At 30.9% G+C, this 19,438-nt stretch overlaps 1 protein-coding gene across 1 annotated transcript in view; it reads right to left on the bottom strand.

Moving 5' to 3' along the window:
- Positions 1 to 19,438, bottom strand: part of LOC145322448 (uncharacterized) — a 165,154-nt gene that overhangs the window by 38,516 nt on the left and 107,200 nt on the right. The window contains exons 12-16 of the mRNA XM_080164449.1: positions 13,966 to 14,059; positions 13,281 to 13,332; positions 10,097 to 10,156; positions 6,067 to 6,165; positions 3,913 to 4,034 (exon numbers count right to left, since the gene is read on the bottom strand). Coding sequence (XP_080020575.1) covers positions 3,913 to 4,034; positions 6,067 to 6,165; positions 10,097 to 10,156; positions 13,281 to 13,332; positions 13,966 to 14,059 — 427 coding nt within the window. The remainder of the gene's footprint in view (positions 1 to 3,912; positions 4,035 to 6,066; positions 6,166 to 10,096; positions 10,157 to 13,280; positions 13,333 to 13,965; positions 14,060 to 19,438) is intronic.

The following is a 19,438-nucleotide window of genomic DNA, read 5'->3' as shown; positions in this document are numbered from 1 at the left end:
GAGAACCCTATCGGTTCAGCGGTTAGCGAGATCCTTCGCTACAAACAGACAGACATCGTTCTACTTTGTATTATAGACTAGTACTTAGATTTTTCACCAGATTATCATGTACTTTAATAAAGTTAAAAATAACTAACCTCCCATCTATCCCCTCTCCTCCTACTTTATGCACGAACTAACCAATAAATTTTGTCCATGTTAACAACCCTAATTGACGTCAATTTTCCCATGTCATAATATCCACACATGTTCTATATCCATTGCTAGAAATAGTTTAAAACTTACTTTGCAAATACATTTTAGAATCTACTTTTACTGACCATACCAATTTGTCATGAAATATTAAATTTACAAAACGATTTAACTTTATCAACTTTTTTAACTTGTCATTGATGCACTGCACTGCCTAATGCTTTAGTTGTCCTTGTAAATATAAATATTACCAAATTAATCGACATTTTTTAATTTAAAGGGATGAATATTAAAATGGCCAATTAGCTAGAAAATTAATTAATTAATTGATTATACAGAAAATGTTTTCTCGTATTCATTCGAATCCGGTGGATAGTAACCGCTTCTCAGACACCATGGAAACTGTCCCGATTTTGTATAACTTTTGCGGAACATGTTCCAGTTACGTCATATTTTTCTTTCCCGAAAAAGGGAAGGGGGGAAGAAAATCTCTTCAAAAGAGATGGAGAAAACCCCCTTTTCTCCCATCTCTTTTTTCTTCCCCCCTTCCCTTTTTTTCTTTCCCCCTTCCCTTTTTCGGGAAAGAAAAATATGACGTAACTGGAACATGTTCCGCAAAAGTTATACAAAATCGGGACAGATTCCATGGTGTCCGGTTCTCATCCATACGAAAAAACTCATAATTGTACTTTCTATATCCGCGGAAAGCCGTTTATAATACGATGCAAGAAATAACTATTAAAAGTATAACTATGTGGAGCGGAGCAATAACAGAGATTTATAAACAGATAAAATTTACAGAATTGTCAATAAATCCACGAATAGGACCTTTTCGCTAAAAAATACAATTTAGTGAAAACTTTAGAGCAATTGAATTTCTAAAATGTTCAATATTCACTAATAGAAAAATAATTTTTTATGGCGTCTTTAGTCTTCAAACAACCTACGTTCATAATTATATAGCAGCTTTGCTTAAAAAATTGGTAGCTTCCAAAAAAACTTTTTTTTTACATCTCTTTTGTGTTTTTATTCTTCTTATGCATTTAAGTAACTTTTCTCAATATGCATTTGAGTAATTGGTTCAGAATAGAAAAAGGAATAGACAAATTAGAAAGAGCAAGGACAAAATGTCTGTAAGGAGCACAGCAATAATAATTATTTATTTGTCGGATTATAGACAACTGTCCACGGATATTAAAAAATATGCCGAGGGGCCGAAGGCCCGGGCTAACAAAACTGGTATTAATTTTAGATTTTTATTTAATATTCGTGGAAAGGTGTCTGTAATACGATGTTATACATGATTTTTCAGTAGGGTCGAGAACCGGATCTAATCCAGCGGATATTAATCAGTCTCCAAGTTATCCTGGAAAAGAACAGTAGAAGAGCGAAAGAAAGATATAACAGAAAGAAAAAAACTAAATCGGCTTGTTTTGGTAACGCAGCAATACAGAACATTAAAATTTTCTATAAAAAGAACAAATAAGTATAGTTGACAAATACAAATAAAACATCGATATCCAGTTAAAATAATTCAAGAATATTTTAAAGAGTTGCTTAGCTAATAAGACAACTCTATCAAGACTTAATTTACAAGGAAGCCTATATTTTTGCAAACTATTATCCCATCCTTCGGTGATGAAATAAGTTATTACCTACAAGTTACAACATAAGGAACCAATGCAGAAAATATAAATAACAAGGATGATACCATCCACATGCAGCCTAGCTCAAGGTTAATTCAAAATTATGTAAATGACGTTTTATTAATTTTTCATCCAAAGTGAGAACAAAATGAAAAGTTAATAAATTATATGCATTTTGAAGCGTCTTGATCAACTTGATCGCTTTTTAAGCAAGCTCATAACCGGTCTATCTTTAAGGTCATTATTTCGAAATGGAATGATTCCGAAAATGGCAATACTGATTTGTTCTTCCCAGAGAACCTTTGTACAAGTCCTGTTGTGTTTTCTCCTTCTGGTGGGTTGGTGCAACATTCTGTTGGGATATGTCAAGATATCTTTTCAAGACAGACAAAAAAGTTATAGAGTATCCACGCTCTCACAAAGTTCCTTTATCATATCGTAAAAACATTTATTTCACTGTGTGCATCGAGAGACCTATAGATTCTGATGGTTAGATACATCAATTGATTTCTGTGTATTAGATACATTTTGAATCTATTAGTTAGATACATCACAGATTCCTGTGTATTAGAGACATATAGATTCTGAAGGTTAGATACATCATCATATTTCTGTGTATTAGTGACCCATAGACTCTGATTGTTAGATACATCAATAAATTACAGTATATTAGAGACCTATACATTCTGATAGTTAGATACATTAATAGATTTCTGTGTATAAGATACCTATAGATTCTGATAGTCAGATACATTAATAGATTTCTATGTTTTCGAGACCTATAGATTCTGATAGTCAGATATATCTATAGATTTATGTGTATAAGAGTACTATACATTTTGATGGTTAGATACATCAATAGATAATTATGTACTATAGACCTATAGATTCTGATTGTTAGGTATATAAATAGATTTTTGAGTATTAGAGACTTTTAGATCCTGATGGTTAAATACACCTATAGAATACTGTCTATTACACTAGTAAAATATAGGTTTTATTTTTCTCTATATCTTGGCAATTCTTGTCTTTTCTTTCACAAGCAACACAAATTATTTTGGAGCTTTTAAATGATCTATTGCAAACTATGGCATGTTTGTTATTTATGAAACAATCTGAATCACACTAAGAATGAATTTTATTACAAAAAAGCTTCCCGGATTTTTCATTTTTTGACTTGTGAATTTTTTTTATGAATTTTTTAGGTTAAAAACATAATTTTACAGCTTTTTTCAGGAAAATTATACTCAAGTTCAAATGCAATTCATTGTTTAGGCTATGTGCTTATGATTTAAATAAAGATGTGGGGCTCTATATATAGGTATAAATAAATTATATCAGTTCGAATTTCCAGAGTATTCCTCTTTTTGGCTAAAAAAACCTACATTTTACTAGTGATTAGAGACCAATAGATTCTGATGGTTAGTTACATTAATAGATCACTTTGTATCAAGGACCTTTAAATTTTGATGGTTAGATACATCTATAGTTTCATGTGTATTAGAGACATATAGATTCTAATGGTTAGCTACATCAATAGATCACTGTTTATTAGATACATATATATTCTGATAATGAAAAATATCAATTAATAACTATGTATTAGATTTCAATCTGTAAAAAATAGGTATTTTATGAAGTGTTTTGTATAGGAGATATTCAAATACATAGTAAAATATGTACCTAACTTTAACACAATAGCATACAATGTAATAGTACATTAACTTTACCCGTACACAATAATCCGCCCATGTACCTAACTAGGATTCTTACAACAGAAGTAATAACCCAATATCGAAAACAGATTTGTTAAATTATACTTGCCTTCATAAATCATCACAAACAATATTATTTTTCATTATCACAGAAACAATAAAATAAAAAAAACGGCGTGTTTTTATAAAAGTTTTAATGCTTTTTCATCCACCAGCAACTGCGCCCCTAGCATCAAGAAACATTTAATTTTTAGGGGGGATTTTAAGGCCATATATAAAAAAAATGTTGAACTACTAAGTACTTGAAAATCTAAAATTTTAAGAAATAAATAATTTGGTAGAAAAAAGTATCTATTTACCTGTCTATACCATTGTATAGTTTGATAAGGTGGGTAAGAGGACACCAGACAGTAGAAATAAACATCAGCCCCATCATGAACAGCTGTCTGGTCACCAAGCATCAAATACACATAGGGGCCATCTAAAAAAAAATATCATGATAGTCAGAGTTTTGCCAGGAGAATTCGCAAACTGCCCTTATGATTTCTGACCCCACCATTGAACCAAAATTTTAGGGGGTGTATGGATTTGAATCATAGAGAGGTGATATTTTTGTTCAGGGAGGTGTAACCAGCCCCCTATATTAATCAGCCCCTCTTTAGGTGTCCACCTCATACATGGTCAACATTAAGACAACAAGACTGACTAGAAATTGCTAGGAAAAGCTGCATTTTATCTTATAAAATTAATCAGAAGTAAAAAAGGATATAGTTAATTAATCTTTTATAAAATATTCCTTATTAATTTTGGTAAAGTTTTATTAATAAGAGCTGTAGTAGGAAACATGATATTATTTTGATATTATTATTCTTTAAAAAATGTAATTAATTTTCGTTAACAATGACGATCAATATGATTAAACTTAACAAATTGAAAGAAAACACATAAAAACAGGAAAAATTAATTTAGACAAATTTGATTATTAAGATAGTACTATTTTTTCAAGGCCAAAGATTTAAAATAATTCCCCATATCAGAAATCTAGCTACCATGTGATGAGAAATATGCTGGGATCTAAAGGGATGAGACAATTGTGACTAGTGTAATAAACAGCCCAATGTCCCATCCCTCCCTGCAAATATGTAAATTTGTGTGAGTGGGACTCACACTTTTAAATTTTGGCATTGAATTCTGTTTCAAAGTGATAAGTAAACAGACTGAAATAAACAATTAATAAGCTAGGTTAGATTAATTTTGAAGCCAAGACATCAATATTTATGAAAACAACATGAAAAGACATTCTCATTTTCTTCAATAAAAAGAATACAAAAAAATAAATAATTAGCTGCTAAGCAGTTAAGAAGCAGCAAAAAAACTTCATTGTGCTTTTTACTAAGATACACCACTTGATGAAAAGATACTAAAAGAAAAAAAACCTTAATGACAACTGAAATTTTTCAGTGAACTCTTTTTCCTTTGATCGAACTACTTGGAAGTGTTAAATTTAATTAATCAGGATTATGTAAATTAAAGAATCAATTTTCTCTACCCTCTCTCAAATTTTCTCAATAAATCCCATGTGTTTCATATGTACCTATTGAATAAACCTTTACACTTCTTCAAGTTAAAGTAATTGAGGCAAGCAACAGTTGATAAGTTTCCTTATTATAAGACATCTAATTCAACTAAAATGTTCCTAGCTAACTGAGCTAAAAACAAACCAATTACTTATATAATTACGAGCTCATATACTAATATATTTTTGTATTGCCCGCCTTCCAAAATATTAATATTTTAATTGTTAATTTATGTTACTAACATGAAACTTAATTATTGGTCAGTTCATTCATCCAGTAGGAGGTGAGTAATTTCATTGGAGTATCGTTATTTTAGCCGGCTGCAAATTTCACTTTATTAGAGAACAAGAAAATCTGGTGTAACATCCAAGTAATATCATTAGTAAAGTATTTGTTACGTTAATAAAAAATTTGTAATTGTTATGCACCTCTTGTAAAAAAAAGGTACAAAAAATAGGTCTGACAATTCCATATTTAAACTAACTAAAAGGATGATTGAAGGGTGGTGAAAAGTAAAAGGGGTTAAAATAAATTATTGGGAAAATGAGACTAATTTTCTTACTTTTCACCATCTTTCCACTTTACTTTCTCACAAATATTTTCACCTAATTTATTTGGATTTAGTTTGAAGAATAAAGTGAAAATCTTTAGTGCATGTTTACTCTCAAGCTGTTTTCATTTATTACAAATTAAATTAATTCTATAAACAACATTTCTTTATAAAAGTTAAAAAATTCCAAAAATGTGTTTTTAATCCATTCATTTTCATTTTTATGAACATAAAATAGAGCACAAAAACTGTTTTGAAGCTACAGCCAATGTACTTTTAAAAATGTAATGATAACATTTTTAATAATATCAAAGAAAATGTTTTTTTTTCTTTGTTTTTCATGCTAACATATACAAGAGTAGCTGCGCCAATAAAACTATACTTACAATGTACTGGTGATCTGTATTTGTCAATGAGAACTTTGTCAGGGAGCAAGGGATGGGCGGCTCTGCATTCAAAATCTCCAACTCCTTGTTGTTCTCCTTCTAAATAAAACAAATATAGTTAGTAACATATAAGTGATAGAACCAGTGCTCCAACACGTAGAAGATCAACTCGTCGTCGGGGAGGTAATAGGTTCGAATCTCGTCTTAACACTGCAACATAACTAAAGAGTTAAAAATGGTTCCAACTGCCTTGTTAATAGTTAGAGGGAGAATGCCTTAGTCCAAAACAGGCGCAACTATAAAACAGTGCATAGTTAGGACTTCTCAGTCAAACTTAGTTCAATCAAAGAGTTGGTTGTCTTTTAGGTTTTAACCCAAAACCCCGTGCATTTGGACTAAAAAGGAGAGTTTAGCTCCCCTTAATTATCGTCGGTTGTTAGAATGTCGTGTAATAGTCAGCCCGTTGATGTAATTCATAAGTAATTTATTCGGGATCATAAAATTTACAATTTAATCCCCAAATCTTTTAAACAAAAAAACAAGAATAATAAGTTGTTTACTGTATGTAAGGACGTTAATATAGATACAACATTCGTTAAAGCTGTCTGTTGTTAAGTTTATCTCTTATAAATACATTTTAGCATAATTTGTACTCAATGTAATGACATAATTTTTATCAACAAAAAAGGTGCAGTGTTGAGAAAGATAGAATTGTGTGCCAATGTTATTGTGTTTGCACATTAAAAACTTTATGAATAGAATCTCTCACAATATTAGATAGAATTACCAAAATCCTCAGAGTTGCAATTTGAGCGTAAGTAAATCCCTACCTTTAGGTTGAGTTTAAGAAATCCCAGTAATATGGAGGGTTAGTTGATCAATGACTATATCTTTCTTATTTACAAAGTACCCTGATCTTTATTCATTCTCAAACATTTCTGTTTTGTACTATACGCACATACACATCGTACCTGTATAGACTAGTAAACAGATGCGCGTGATGATACACAGTATTCATTATTTGTGCAACTATTTGACAATTGTTTTTGCTTTTTTTACTTAACATGCCAATTATAGTATTATTGATTATTTATCATTTTTAATTTTACACATTTACTGAATAAGTCATAAGATATGTTATTTCTTTATTACATAATTACATCTTTTATTACCTGGAGATCCCCCACTCCACTACTATTTTAAATAATTTTAAAAAATGGCGGGGAGATTTTTTGGTTTTTTTGGGGGTTGGGGGTGTTTCTCCCCCCCAAGAAAATAGCCTAAAACCACCACAGGACCAGTAGGTATATACCCTGAAGAGTAGAATCCGATCAGTTCAGTGGTTACCGAGATCTTAAAGGACAGACGGACAGACAGATGGACAGACAGATGGACAGACAGATGGACAGACAGACGGACAGACATCATTCTACTGTGTATTATAGATGTATTACAGTTTTAGTTCTTCTATTAAACTGATGCACTATTTATAAACATATTTGTTTGTTCTGAAAATAAAGGATTATGCCAGCATTGTCATTAATATTCCCTTCTTTTTAAAATACCCTTTCAACAATTTTGTTCACAATAAAGAAGATACATATATTCATCTTTTTCCTAGTTTTTATACGACTTAAAATTTTAAAATTAACAGAGAGAAGAAGATGTTTTGGGTTACTCTTTAGTGAGATCAAGTTAGCATAAATTCAAGACTTTTTAACGGACAGTTAATCCAATATCACTTTAAAAACTAGTGTTTCCCTGTGTTCTTTAATATCAATTAAACGGATGAATCTACAGGTATACAAATCTTGCAAATCATTTTTGGTTCTTTTATTAACCTTTAAAAATATAGCCTAGGGGTGAATTATTACTTTCTTAATACCATAGCGGCTACGCCGCCAAGAGGCCTCAAGGGGCACTTGAGGAGAGGAGAGTCGAATTTTAAAACCTAGTAAACCTAGTAAAGTAAAAAAAAAATCGGGGTGGAGATCCCGATCGGTTCATCGGTTAGCGAGATCCTTCGGTACAAACACACAGACAAACAGACATCCTGTTACTTTAGTATAAGGATATAGAAATGAAAATATGATAAAAAAAACACACATTATTCCATCCTTTCTTTCATCCGGCCTTCCTCCTTCTTTCTTACTGTACTCTATCTAGAATAAGTTAGTGACAAATGGAACTGGGTTAAATATGTAAAAGTTTTCAATACTCAAGGGCTTTTTGCGAGTCGTCCCTCCCCCCCCCCCCTTAGCTGCTGCGTGCATGTAACTGGCTATAGTCAAAGTTTGTATTCGAGTAAACCATCTGAAAAAAATATAGAAATTCTGTTGTGATTTTAGCTAGTATGATTTTATTGCTTAAGATTTAATCCAAATTGTCTTTTTTTTCTAGCCCTGAAGAATTATTAGCGTGGAAAAAAAATTAGATGTATCCTTTAAACTCAGTACTTTTACTGCGCCAAAGCAGTCGTTTTAATTCGAAGAAAAATTAGGATTAAATAATTTGCTTATAGAGTTTCCATAAAAATAATAATAATAAAAAAAAACAAAATTTGATGTTTTATATATTTTTGTACTGGCAACCTCCTTCCTTTTATTTTTATTAACGAAAAAGAGATTATTAGCAAAAAAGACATTATTTCAAATAATTAGGGGGAATTCAATTAAAAATTTTCAAAGCATAAATTTTTGGCGGCACTATTAGCTATAACCAATCAACACGATGGTCATTATGAATGCATTTGAATGTAAACAGAATTTTTTTTCAAATGATTTTTTTTCGGTTAGCCTTTTTGTTTACAAGACTATATCCCTTTATGATTTTCTTTTTAAATTGATTTTGACAATTTTAAGCTACTTACATTGAGACTTTGATTTTAGTCATTATAAAAAATAACGAGGAAAAGACAAGAGACAAAACTTTACTGGACCATTTTTTACTTCCAAAATGTGCATTTCTCAATGTTATCATCAGTCAACAAAGTTTTCTGTTTTCCCTTTTTCTTAATACATAAGATCAAAAGACTTTGGAATTTTCTATTATGGATAGCTTATCTAAACCTTTTCATATATTGATATTGTTTATTTTTTGCAATATTGAAAAATTTGCAGCATATTAAAGGATATATTTTTAATTAGTGATAATTTAAAGATAAAACTAAGTGTACTTTTTAATGATCTAAATCTCATTTTCAAGTGGAAGAAACGCTGGTCATAATCCTTTTTTCTAGTTTAAGAGTAAAGGATTCTTGGGATAACTCAGTTAATTTTGTTGGTCAGGATACTTTTGAAAACATATTGACCCTTCAGAAGCAAACAAAGCCTCTCAAGTTTAGGGGCGAAGCTTTTAGTGAATATAAATAAGGTACGAAATAAAATAAACCTTAAAGTAAAAAAGGTAGTTAAAGGGAAATCAAAGGTAGTTAGAATCTAGCAAAGCATTTGATAACATTTGTCTAAAACCAAAACTTAATTTCATATAGCAATAAAATTAAAACTATTTTGCTTATGATTTTCCGCAACTTATATTTCTAAAGCTTTTTTGCTTCAGGTTAGGTTAGTTCCTATTAGATAGGGTAGCCTTGCAGGGTTAAGGGCTCCCGTAAGTGTTATTCCCAAAGAAAAAAAAAAGCTGCCTTCTCTATTATATTTAATTTATTTCAAAAATAAATGGGTAAGGTTTCTGTACTTGCTAACCTTGTTAAGGGAAATCACCTTGTTATAACAATAACAACTTAGTATTAAAATGTTGTAAAATTTACAATTTGTACTGCCTGTAAGGTTGCATAATAGTTATTTATCTCACCGAATATAAACAGCTTTTCGCGGATATAAAAATGTACTTTTATTAGATTTAAACAAGATTTTTTTAATCTTCTAAAAGTACATTTTTAAATTCGTAGAAAACTGGATATACTACGATGCTATACATAATTTTCCAGTAGGGCTCAGAACCGGTTTTAATCCATCAAATATTAGTCGGTTTTGAAGCCATACTGGAATAATTATATTTAACTCCTTACCTTGTGGGACTCTTTCCACCGGCTGGGTTACATCCCGACCAACAAGCTGAGAAATCAGTTCTGAAATAAAAATAATTTGTAGAATAAATAATATAATAATTAGTTTTCGCACTGATCTTGGTTTTAAGAAAAGAGTAATTAGAATAATCTTTAGAAATAAGTGGAACAAAGTCAGAGATCATATTAGTTCTAAAAGAAGTTAGTTAAGTTGTGTTAGGTAAAGATTTTTAGGAAATGGTCCGCAGAATTATAAATTTACATTTACAAAAATATTACTCAAACATAAGCAAAACATATGTTATATCAGGAAGTCTATAGACTACAGCTGCAGCCACCAAATTATATAATACAGGATTATATTATACATAAGAAACACTTGTAAAAGAATGAGCTAATTATCTTTCTTCCAGCCAATGTCAGGAATTGAGTAACCAGTAAATAAAAAGAAACAGACAACAACGTTAATTACAGACAGACGGACAAAGTGATTTAAGGACTAGATGGGAATCTTCAGAAGTCTTGTTACCAAACCTAAGCGCAAAAACTTTTTCCACAAGCATTTCTAGCTAACGTAAATATTTATTTATAAAGAAGGTTCACAATTTGCTTTTAATCAACACTAAATGGATAACTCTTACTTTTTTACTTTTAAAATGTTTTAATTGGTCTAAAATAAATATGTATACAGTGACAGTAATATATCCTTTCCAAAAATTTCAAAATCTTTTGACAGTGCATTTGTTGTTAAATACTAACTATTACGCGATAGTCACAAATAAATACGGAAAAAGAACTGCCGGGCCTTAGATTCATATATTACATAAGTTAGACCCAAATTTACTTATCTTTTTGCCAAAGGAAAAATATGTAGACATTGTATTCATATTACACATTAGATATACATTCAATACACAATCTGAGATGGATTCTTAAAAAGATTTTAAAAAGCTGAATCGTCTATGGTAGCCAGATCACCAAAATTGTTTTTTTCATCCTCCAAAATCAAACAAAAAAATCTACAAAAAGCTATATAAATCTTATGTTAATAACCTTTTAAATGATTTTAGTACACTTTTCTTTCAATTTGTAGATACAATTTTGTGATCTGGCTACCATAGACGATTCAGCGAAGCTAGTTTTTTTAAGAATTTGACTCTGTAGTTCTCACTAAATTTAGGTTGGCTGGCGTATATACTTTAAGATGCGTAGAATCTCAACAATCATCTACTATACTTATTGACATCCCTCCCTCCTATAGAAAAGGAGTTATAGATGCCCTTAGAGTCAAAGCTATTAGCGTGCATATGTTAATACATTATCAAATTTTTCACGATTCATTATAACCTTCTTTATAGTGACAGAATAAATTTATTATTTTGTACTTTTTATTTGATTGTGCAGTTTTAATTTATTTTTTAATTTTCCAATAGGGAGAGGAAAAAATAAATTAAATAATTCTTACACCCCTTAATCCTCTCTCTTTCTATTTATCAGTCTATATATATATCTATTTATATCTACGCATCTATGGCCGTTTTTGGTCTTGTTTCTCCTACTACAGGAAAACTGGTAATTAATGCATGGATACTTGGATAGGACAAAGGGTATTCTTAAAAGTTGTAGTTGTGCTATTTCATATCTAAATATGGTGGGAACGATAAAACACATGTACATTAGGGTGGGTCGATTTTGGACATTTTTTTCTAAGACCTAAGCGGGGATCTGCAAATGATTCTTATGATTATAATACACCTCTGGATGATTTACTATTTATCCTAAGTCTTAAAACCGCTGTCGACCAGACATTTAATTGTATAGCTATTTGTAAATTGGTGTCAAAAAAAATTTTGTTATTAAAAATTTTTTCTAAACTTTTGTTATTATCACAAACAAAAAATATTTAGTAAGAAATCCATAACAAATTTTTATAACAATATTTAATCCAAACAAAATTTAGAAGGTTTCTATGCAACAAAAACAGTATTAAATAATATTTTATTATTATACTTGAAATGAGGAAAATAAACATTGCACGCAGGGATCTTAAGGGATAAGACAATGGACGAAAAAATACTCCTACTGTAGATTAAACTGCTTGGTAGAAAAGTGTTGACATTGAAGGATCGTACACCTTAAAAGCACACTAAAACTAAAAGTCCCCAAAGTTTTTAATTCAACGAATGAGAAATTGTGGGCATAATTCTTCGGGGACAAGGAAATTTATAGTTCATTATCCACTCCCTCAAGGTGACTTAACGAGTTGCTTAGCTACAAAATAGATACATCTGAAGACTATTCTTATATTTTATATTTTTCTCCTATTGTTTTTATTGATAACAATCCTGAGTATATTATTGTTATTATAACTTATTCTGAACATATTATAATAAAGGTAAATATAGTAATAATATTGTATAATAATATACTCGAGTGTTGTCTTTATTGTATTCTTATATACAAAATGTTCAGATAAAACAAGAAAAATATCAGTAAAAATGATGCTAAATTGGTTCCAAAAAAGCTCAGAACTTTAAAAGTTGATAGAAGACAAACGACTGAACGTATAATTGCACATCGTTGTAATTAACGCCAGGCCAAGAAAAAAAGTATTTTTCGCGCATTTATATGCACTACAAGATGACTGTCTATTTAACTGAAGTATGCAGTCAATTATTGAAGCTACTAAAAAATAGTATAAGTTTGTCTATCTAACTTTTAGATTTAATAAATGTAATTTCTTTAAGTTTTGAAAATGGCCATAATATTACCGTTAGCTTGTTATTGCTGCATTACTTGTGTTCATGATCAACCTTGTTATAATTTAATGTAAAGTTCCAATACTCTAAGTGTAGTTAAAGTAAATATTATTTTACAAGATATATTATTTATAAACGATATAGGTAGGTTTTAGTTCAAATATTATCATAGCCTTTATTATAACTGTTTCTTAATTACTAAACATTTAAGTATACGGTTTTAAATAGTTTATCTTATTCTAATATCTAAATGAAATGTATAATACTTTTGTTAATGGGGGGAGGGCCGGGGGGATAGATTAAAACCACCACAGGACCAGTCCAATATTCACTGAAGAGTAGAGCCCAATCGTTTCAGCGGTTACCGAGATCTTAAGCTTCAAACAGACATACAGATAGTTATTGCTCTTCTTTTTATTATAGATTACCTTTCGAAGGATTGAACTCGGCTCTTGCTACCCATTCTCCACTTTCTATCTTCTAAAATAATGTTTTATATTATTTTTAAGCATTGAACCTTTTTCATAAAAAAAAACAACATTTCTAAACCTGGATAACTAAATCTGGACAACCTGCATAAATATTTTTTTCTCCCTTGTCTTTAAAAAATATTCATCAAAAAATCTGAGTTTTAACATACAAACACAAACAAGTATAAATATTTAAACTGTTTTACTCCCAAATATTAAATCTACATTTTAGTTTTGACACGCAATACGTGCTTTATAGAGCTTAGCTTTCTTCATTCTGTTTGTTTGCAGTTTGTCTGTAATGCTAGTTAAGAATTTGTTACAAGAAATCGTTATTCCCTCTTTCCTTTTCTCGTTCTCCCTACATCAATCTCTATAGTCTATCTCTCCCACCCTCTTTCTTTGTCACTTTATCTATATATCTTAATTTTACCCCATTCTCTCTCCTCTCTATCATCTCTACCTTTCTCCACTATCTTTTTACAATCCAAACTTGTTAAATTGCTTGTTTCTTGAATTGAACAACCAAGCTTAATGTTTCTTTGAAATACATTTTCAAAAAAAACTTTTTTAAAAACGCAATGTGTTTCAGTGTTTAACAGAAAAAAGAGCATATAGAGTTGCTTTGAAAAAAGGTACCCACCTCAATATTTTGAATATTGAGCTGTCTGTCCATAAATGACATGAACACATTTGGCTCCATATCCATTCCAGAAATCACACAGGATATGTTGTACCTAAAATAAATAAATAAAGAGATTTATCACCCTTCTAGATGGTCAATCATACAGAATTATATGAAAATATAAAAAGAAGATGATTTTATTCATAATTATTCACATTTGTTTAATCCCATAATTACGAGCAGTGGCGTGCAAAGCTATTAACCAGGATTTGAGAAAACTATTAGGGGGTGGAAATAGGGCGGGTATGCCTTCCTAATTTCAATTTTAAGGGGAGTGTTCGAACCTCTCTACACCCTCCTATTCCACGCATTTGATGAGAAGTGTCGAAAGTTTGTAATCAGGTAATTTACAAGGAAAGGCTTTGTCCACAGAAACCTAACTATTGAAAACATTATGACTAAAATGAAAATAATTGCTGCCCATTTGTACAAAAATGAATACACTTTGTAACCAATAACAAGTCGAATTGTTCCTACTCTGTGTTTCTATTGATTCAATTAAAGTATTGATCATTATCTTTTTTTTCATTTATTACATTAACATTACAGTACATTCTATATAAGGATTTTTTTACTGTAATTTTATAAAATTTGCCCTTTAATGCTGCGTTATGTGTCCTTGATATGCTTTATTTTGATCAACCACTAATTAAAATACAATTATGAAATATTAACGTCATAATAGAATTGCAAAACTTAGCTCAAGGAATGAGGTTGTCTCACCGAATTTGTAATTTTTGTACACCTATGCATTACAAAAACAGTTAATCAAATTTATTTTGTATAAAAATATATAGTTATTAAATCATCATTAGAATAGCGTTAATATTACATCGGTAAAATTAGATATTTGACATTGTTAGAAGTACATTTCGACAAATTTATTCATAAAAAGACATATTTATTATATGTGTGCAAATTGTTAATCGTTGATTTCCAAACTGAAGCTATATACACTATACAGAGACATAAAAATGAAATCATACAATACAAATGACTAATGATAGGCCAATAAACAGACTAAATTTCGTAATTGCAGGCCAGTATACATTTTTATTGACTAATGGTAGGCCAATGGCAACATTTTTTTATATGCACTATATAAAGCTTCATCGTAACTCAACATCAATTCAGTACAAAATGTACGAATATGTATTATTCTATGGACAACCAGTAATGATATCATAATGTGGAAGCTAATAATTAATACAACTTTTTTACATTGCAAAATTCTAACATCGTATTTACTACAATTAGGATTGGTGTGTTATCACTATCGCAAATTTATTTTCAAAGCAGTAACACAACAAACTGTAATTACCCATAAGTTTAGATGTATAATCGAGATAACTGCCTGCCGGAATTGGCAGACAATCTCTTCGTCTGCTAACAATTGCTTTTTGTTCTTTTGTAGGGACCAGGTTATGTTTAAATTTCAGACACTATTAGCTGATTTCAAAGACCCAATACAATTTGGGACATGGTCCCTACCCTGCGGCGAGAGTTACATATAGCTCATGCCTCTCTATTCTTTACTTTTAATTATTATACAAACCCTGTAATTGTGTATTTCCTAAGAAAAACAGCGTTGACAGAAAAGTATGCAGAAGTGATGAAATACTATTAAGAATAATGCATTTTTGTACCTAAAAATACAATGGGAAATGGGTAATTAACAACAAAGTCAATAATCTTGTTAGTAAAAACAACTTTAGTTTCAAAATTAATTCTAACTTTAGAATAATTCATAAAAAATGTTGATCAAGTATAAGCTTAATATTGGATATTGTTTTTTTGTAATACTATAAATGGAGTTTTGCATGAAATACGGAAAGTGTCATGTGTGACGTCATAAAAATACGTCTATAAAGGAAGGATGAGAGGAGAGTGGAAAATGAGACCCCTAAAAAGGAAAGAATTTTTATGACGTCACACATGTCACTTTTCGCATATCCTAACAATTTCCCAACTTTTTTTAATGATAAAAAAGAAGTTTTGTTTATTGATATCGTTGATAATATGATCATTTTATTTCATTGTAAGATTCTTAGAAGCATTACATTTCTTTTTTCCTATAAAAATTACATACAGAAAATTTAGGTTCAAACAAAACGTCTAATAAAGTACTTTAATACGTAAAAACAAATTCTTTGTTTAAAATAAAAGTTTTGATTGGTTCTAAAAAATAATATATTTTGTTGCATTAAAAGTATTGCGGTTATATATATGTTATAAGCTTTAACTTTCCTTTCTACTAATTATGACACTAGATATTACATAAAACTCATAACGGCAGCATTATGACACAGATGTAAACATTTAGTACTTAATCAAGTTTGACAAGGAGTTATTACTTAATCGACCACTAGGGATTGTGTTTGTATTTGACACAAATTATAGACTTATTTTGAATTAATGAATAAAATATAAGTAAGAATCTGGATAAATTAGTTATTGCATTCTTGAAACATAATATATTTTGATACAGCCAAATCAATACTTATCGATCTAAAGATTTTTACTTTCCAAACATAGAAGAATCGCTAACATACAAAAAAGACAATCAAAAACATCACATACCCCTGCTCATTACTTTACATTTTTGAAGTGACTAACTAATCTTAAAATCTTTAATCCTAAAATTGTGTACAGATTAAAAGTTTATTAAAAGCGAAGCTTTTCTATAATTAGGATCGGTCCGTCCGTCCGTCCGTCCGAGATAGTTAGCTTTTATTCGTTAATTTAGGCATGTTAGAATTGTCCTATCGATTTCAAACTTTGCACTTACGATTTAGAAAGCGTAGCAACTCTATAATCATTACCAGAATGTCCGTAGGTCCATTTTAAACATGTTGATTTTTTTACTTTTTTAATAAAATTTTTTTATGTGATAAAAACATCCGATTGGTCTGATTTTTTTTATTACTGATTCCTATTACAATAAGGTACAATATTATGAGCGAAGCATCTCTATAATCAAGTATTAAAAATGTCAGTATGTCCTTAAACAGAATTCTGTATTTAAGAAGTTTTGCAACAAATTTAGGTTGGTAACATTTTGTCAAACCTTATACTTTCATATTTTGTATATTCAGTTTTGACACTCAACAAAAGTTAATGTTCGTCTGTCATATCGTTTCAGAGCTTCGCTTTTATGGATGTTGTCATCCTTGTTTTTTATTAGTAAACTTTTTGTAAATGATTGTCCTGATCTGTCTAAATATTCAGTTTCATCTGAATAGTTTGTGCACTTTTACTCAATAAGGCTCTAAACTATTCCAGATATGAAAAAAAAAGACAATGAAGTCCAATAGTAGCATAGCTATTTGATAGTATCGAGGAAGAAGGAGAAAACAGGCTTTATGAAGTTAAGAACCATACGGGAACACTTACGTTCAATAGAATAGTATTCTTATTTGCTATTATAGGTGAAAGACTGAAATTGAAAACATAATTACTTGGCTTCTTAATTAAATAAGTTACAATATTTTTAAGAAAATTAACTTTACTCAGAAGCCATAGCATACACTCTATATTTATTTCTATGTTTGCTTATAAGCGTTGCTTTTTAATTTTGTAATTCATTTATCCATTCTTGGTTATTTTTGGGAGAAAGGTTTAAATCTTTTCATATTTTCAAATCTGGGCACCCCCCCCTAGATATACCACACTTTTCTGGGATCTTGCCAGATCAAGTATCAACTGTGGGGAATACCAAAGGATGACTCCATGCAAAATTTGAGCCTGATCCGGCCAAAACCGGCCGTGATTTTTATAAAAAAACGGTTTTTTCCGGTTTTTAGGGGGTATCTGTAAATCGATTCAGCTGGAGCAAAACCGGTTGGAGGTACAAAAAATTTTACTTCACATGAAATTTAGCCAATGTAATTGCCTACAAAAATGTACTTTATCATCAACTTAATTGGACAACTCTTTCTCCTCCTAAATGTCCATTAAAATCTCGGAAACGGCAAAAAACACCAAAAACGCGGCGAATAACGGCTAAACGGTCAGCCGGAGGCGAATCAAACATAAGTAAAGAAATGTCCGCCTCAAAAAGTTGTTCAACATCAAAGAGATGCTTGAAGTCTCTAAAACGACTCCTTCCCCTACTTTAAGGGGAAAAACTGAAAAAATGTGATTTTCAAAAGTATGCCCACTTCGTGGGTGTAGGGGGCACTGAACCCGTCACCCCAGGGTCACCAAATACAAAGTCTAGTCGGCCCACAATGCTTAATTTTCACCAAGTGAAAGTCTTGTGTCATTATCTCTTATGAGAAAAAAGTTATTAATTAATCAAAATTTCAAATTGTGATTTTTTGATGGATTTCTTTGATGAAATGACACACCGGTCAATTTTTAGGCCATTTTTTGCGGTTTTTGGCCCGCCACGCCCAAACGGTTTGAGATAATCTCACGGGACCTTTTGCCCAACCTAAGTCTGGTTATTTGTGAGGTCTAGGAAAAAAAACAGACTTATGCAAAAGATTATAATAATAATCTTTAAACAGAAAAATGGCACAAGGTGAGGGTTTGAGGGGGCAAAATGAGCCGACTAGCGATTTTTGATGGCGCGCGGCGACGTCGTGCTTCATCAAATCCAGGATTTTTTTTTTTAGACCTCACAAATAACCAGACTTAGGATGGGCAAAAGGTCCCGTGAGATTATCTCAAACCGTTTGGGCGTGGCGGGCCGAAAATCACAAAAAATGGCCTAAAAATTGACCAGCCTGTCATTTCATCAAAGAAATCCATCAAAAAATCACAATTTGAAATTTTAATTAATTAATAACTTTTTTCTCATAAGAGATAATGACACAAGACTTTCACTTGGTGAAAATTCAGCATTGTGGGCCGACTAGACTTTATATTTGGTGACCCTGGGGTGACGGGTTCAGTGCCCCCTACAGCCACGAAGTGGGCATACTTTTGAAAATCACATTTTTTCAGTTTTTCCCCTTGAAGTAGGGGAAGGAGTCTTTTTAGAGACTTTAAGCATCTCTTTGATGTTAAACAACTTTTTGAGGCGGACATTTCTTCACTTATGTTTGATTCGTCTCCGGCTGACCGTTTAGCCGTTATTTGCCGCCGAAGGCGTGATTTTTGGCGATTTTTGCCGTTTCCGAGATTTTAATGGACATTTAGGAGGGGAAAGAGTTGTCCAATCAAGTTGATGATGAAGTACATTTTTGTAGGCAATTACATTGGCTAAATTTCATGTGAAGTAAAATTTTTTGTACCTCCAACCGGTTTTGCTCCAGCTGAATCGATTTACAGATACCCCCTAAAAACCGCAAAAAACCGGTTTTTTATAAAAATCACGGCCGGTTTTGGCCGGATCAGGCTCAAATTTTGCATGGAGTCATCCTTTGGTATTCCCCACAGTTGATACTTGATCTGGCAAGATCCCAGAAAAGTGTGGTATACCTAC

The sequence above is a fragment of the Acartia tonsa genome, chromosome 6, assembly GCF_053477335.1.
Source record: "Acartia tonsa isolate MP-2025a chromosome 6, ASM5347733v1, whole genome shotgun sequence".
NCBI classification, from domain to species: domain Eukaryota; kingdom Metazoa; phylum Arthropoda; class Copepoda; order Calanoida; family Acartiidae; genus Acartia; species Acartia tonsa.
This window is presented reverse-complemented; position numbering and strand designations above follow the sequence as displayed.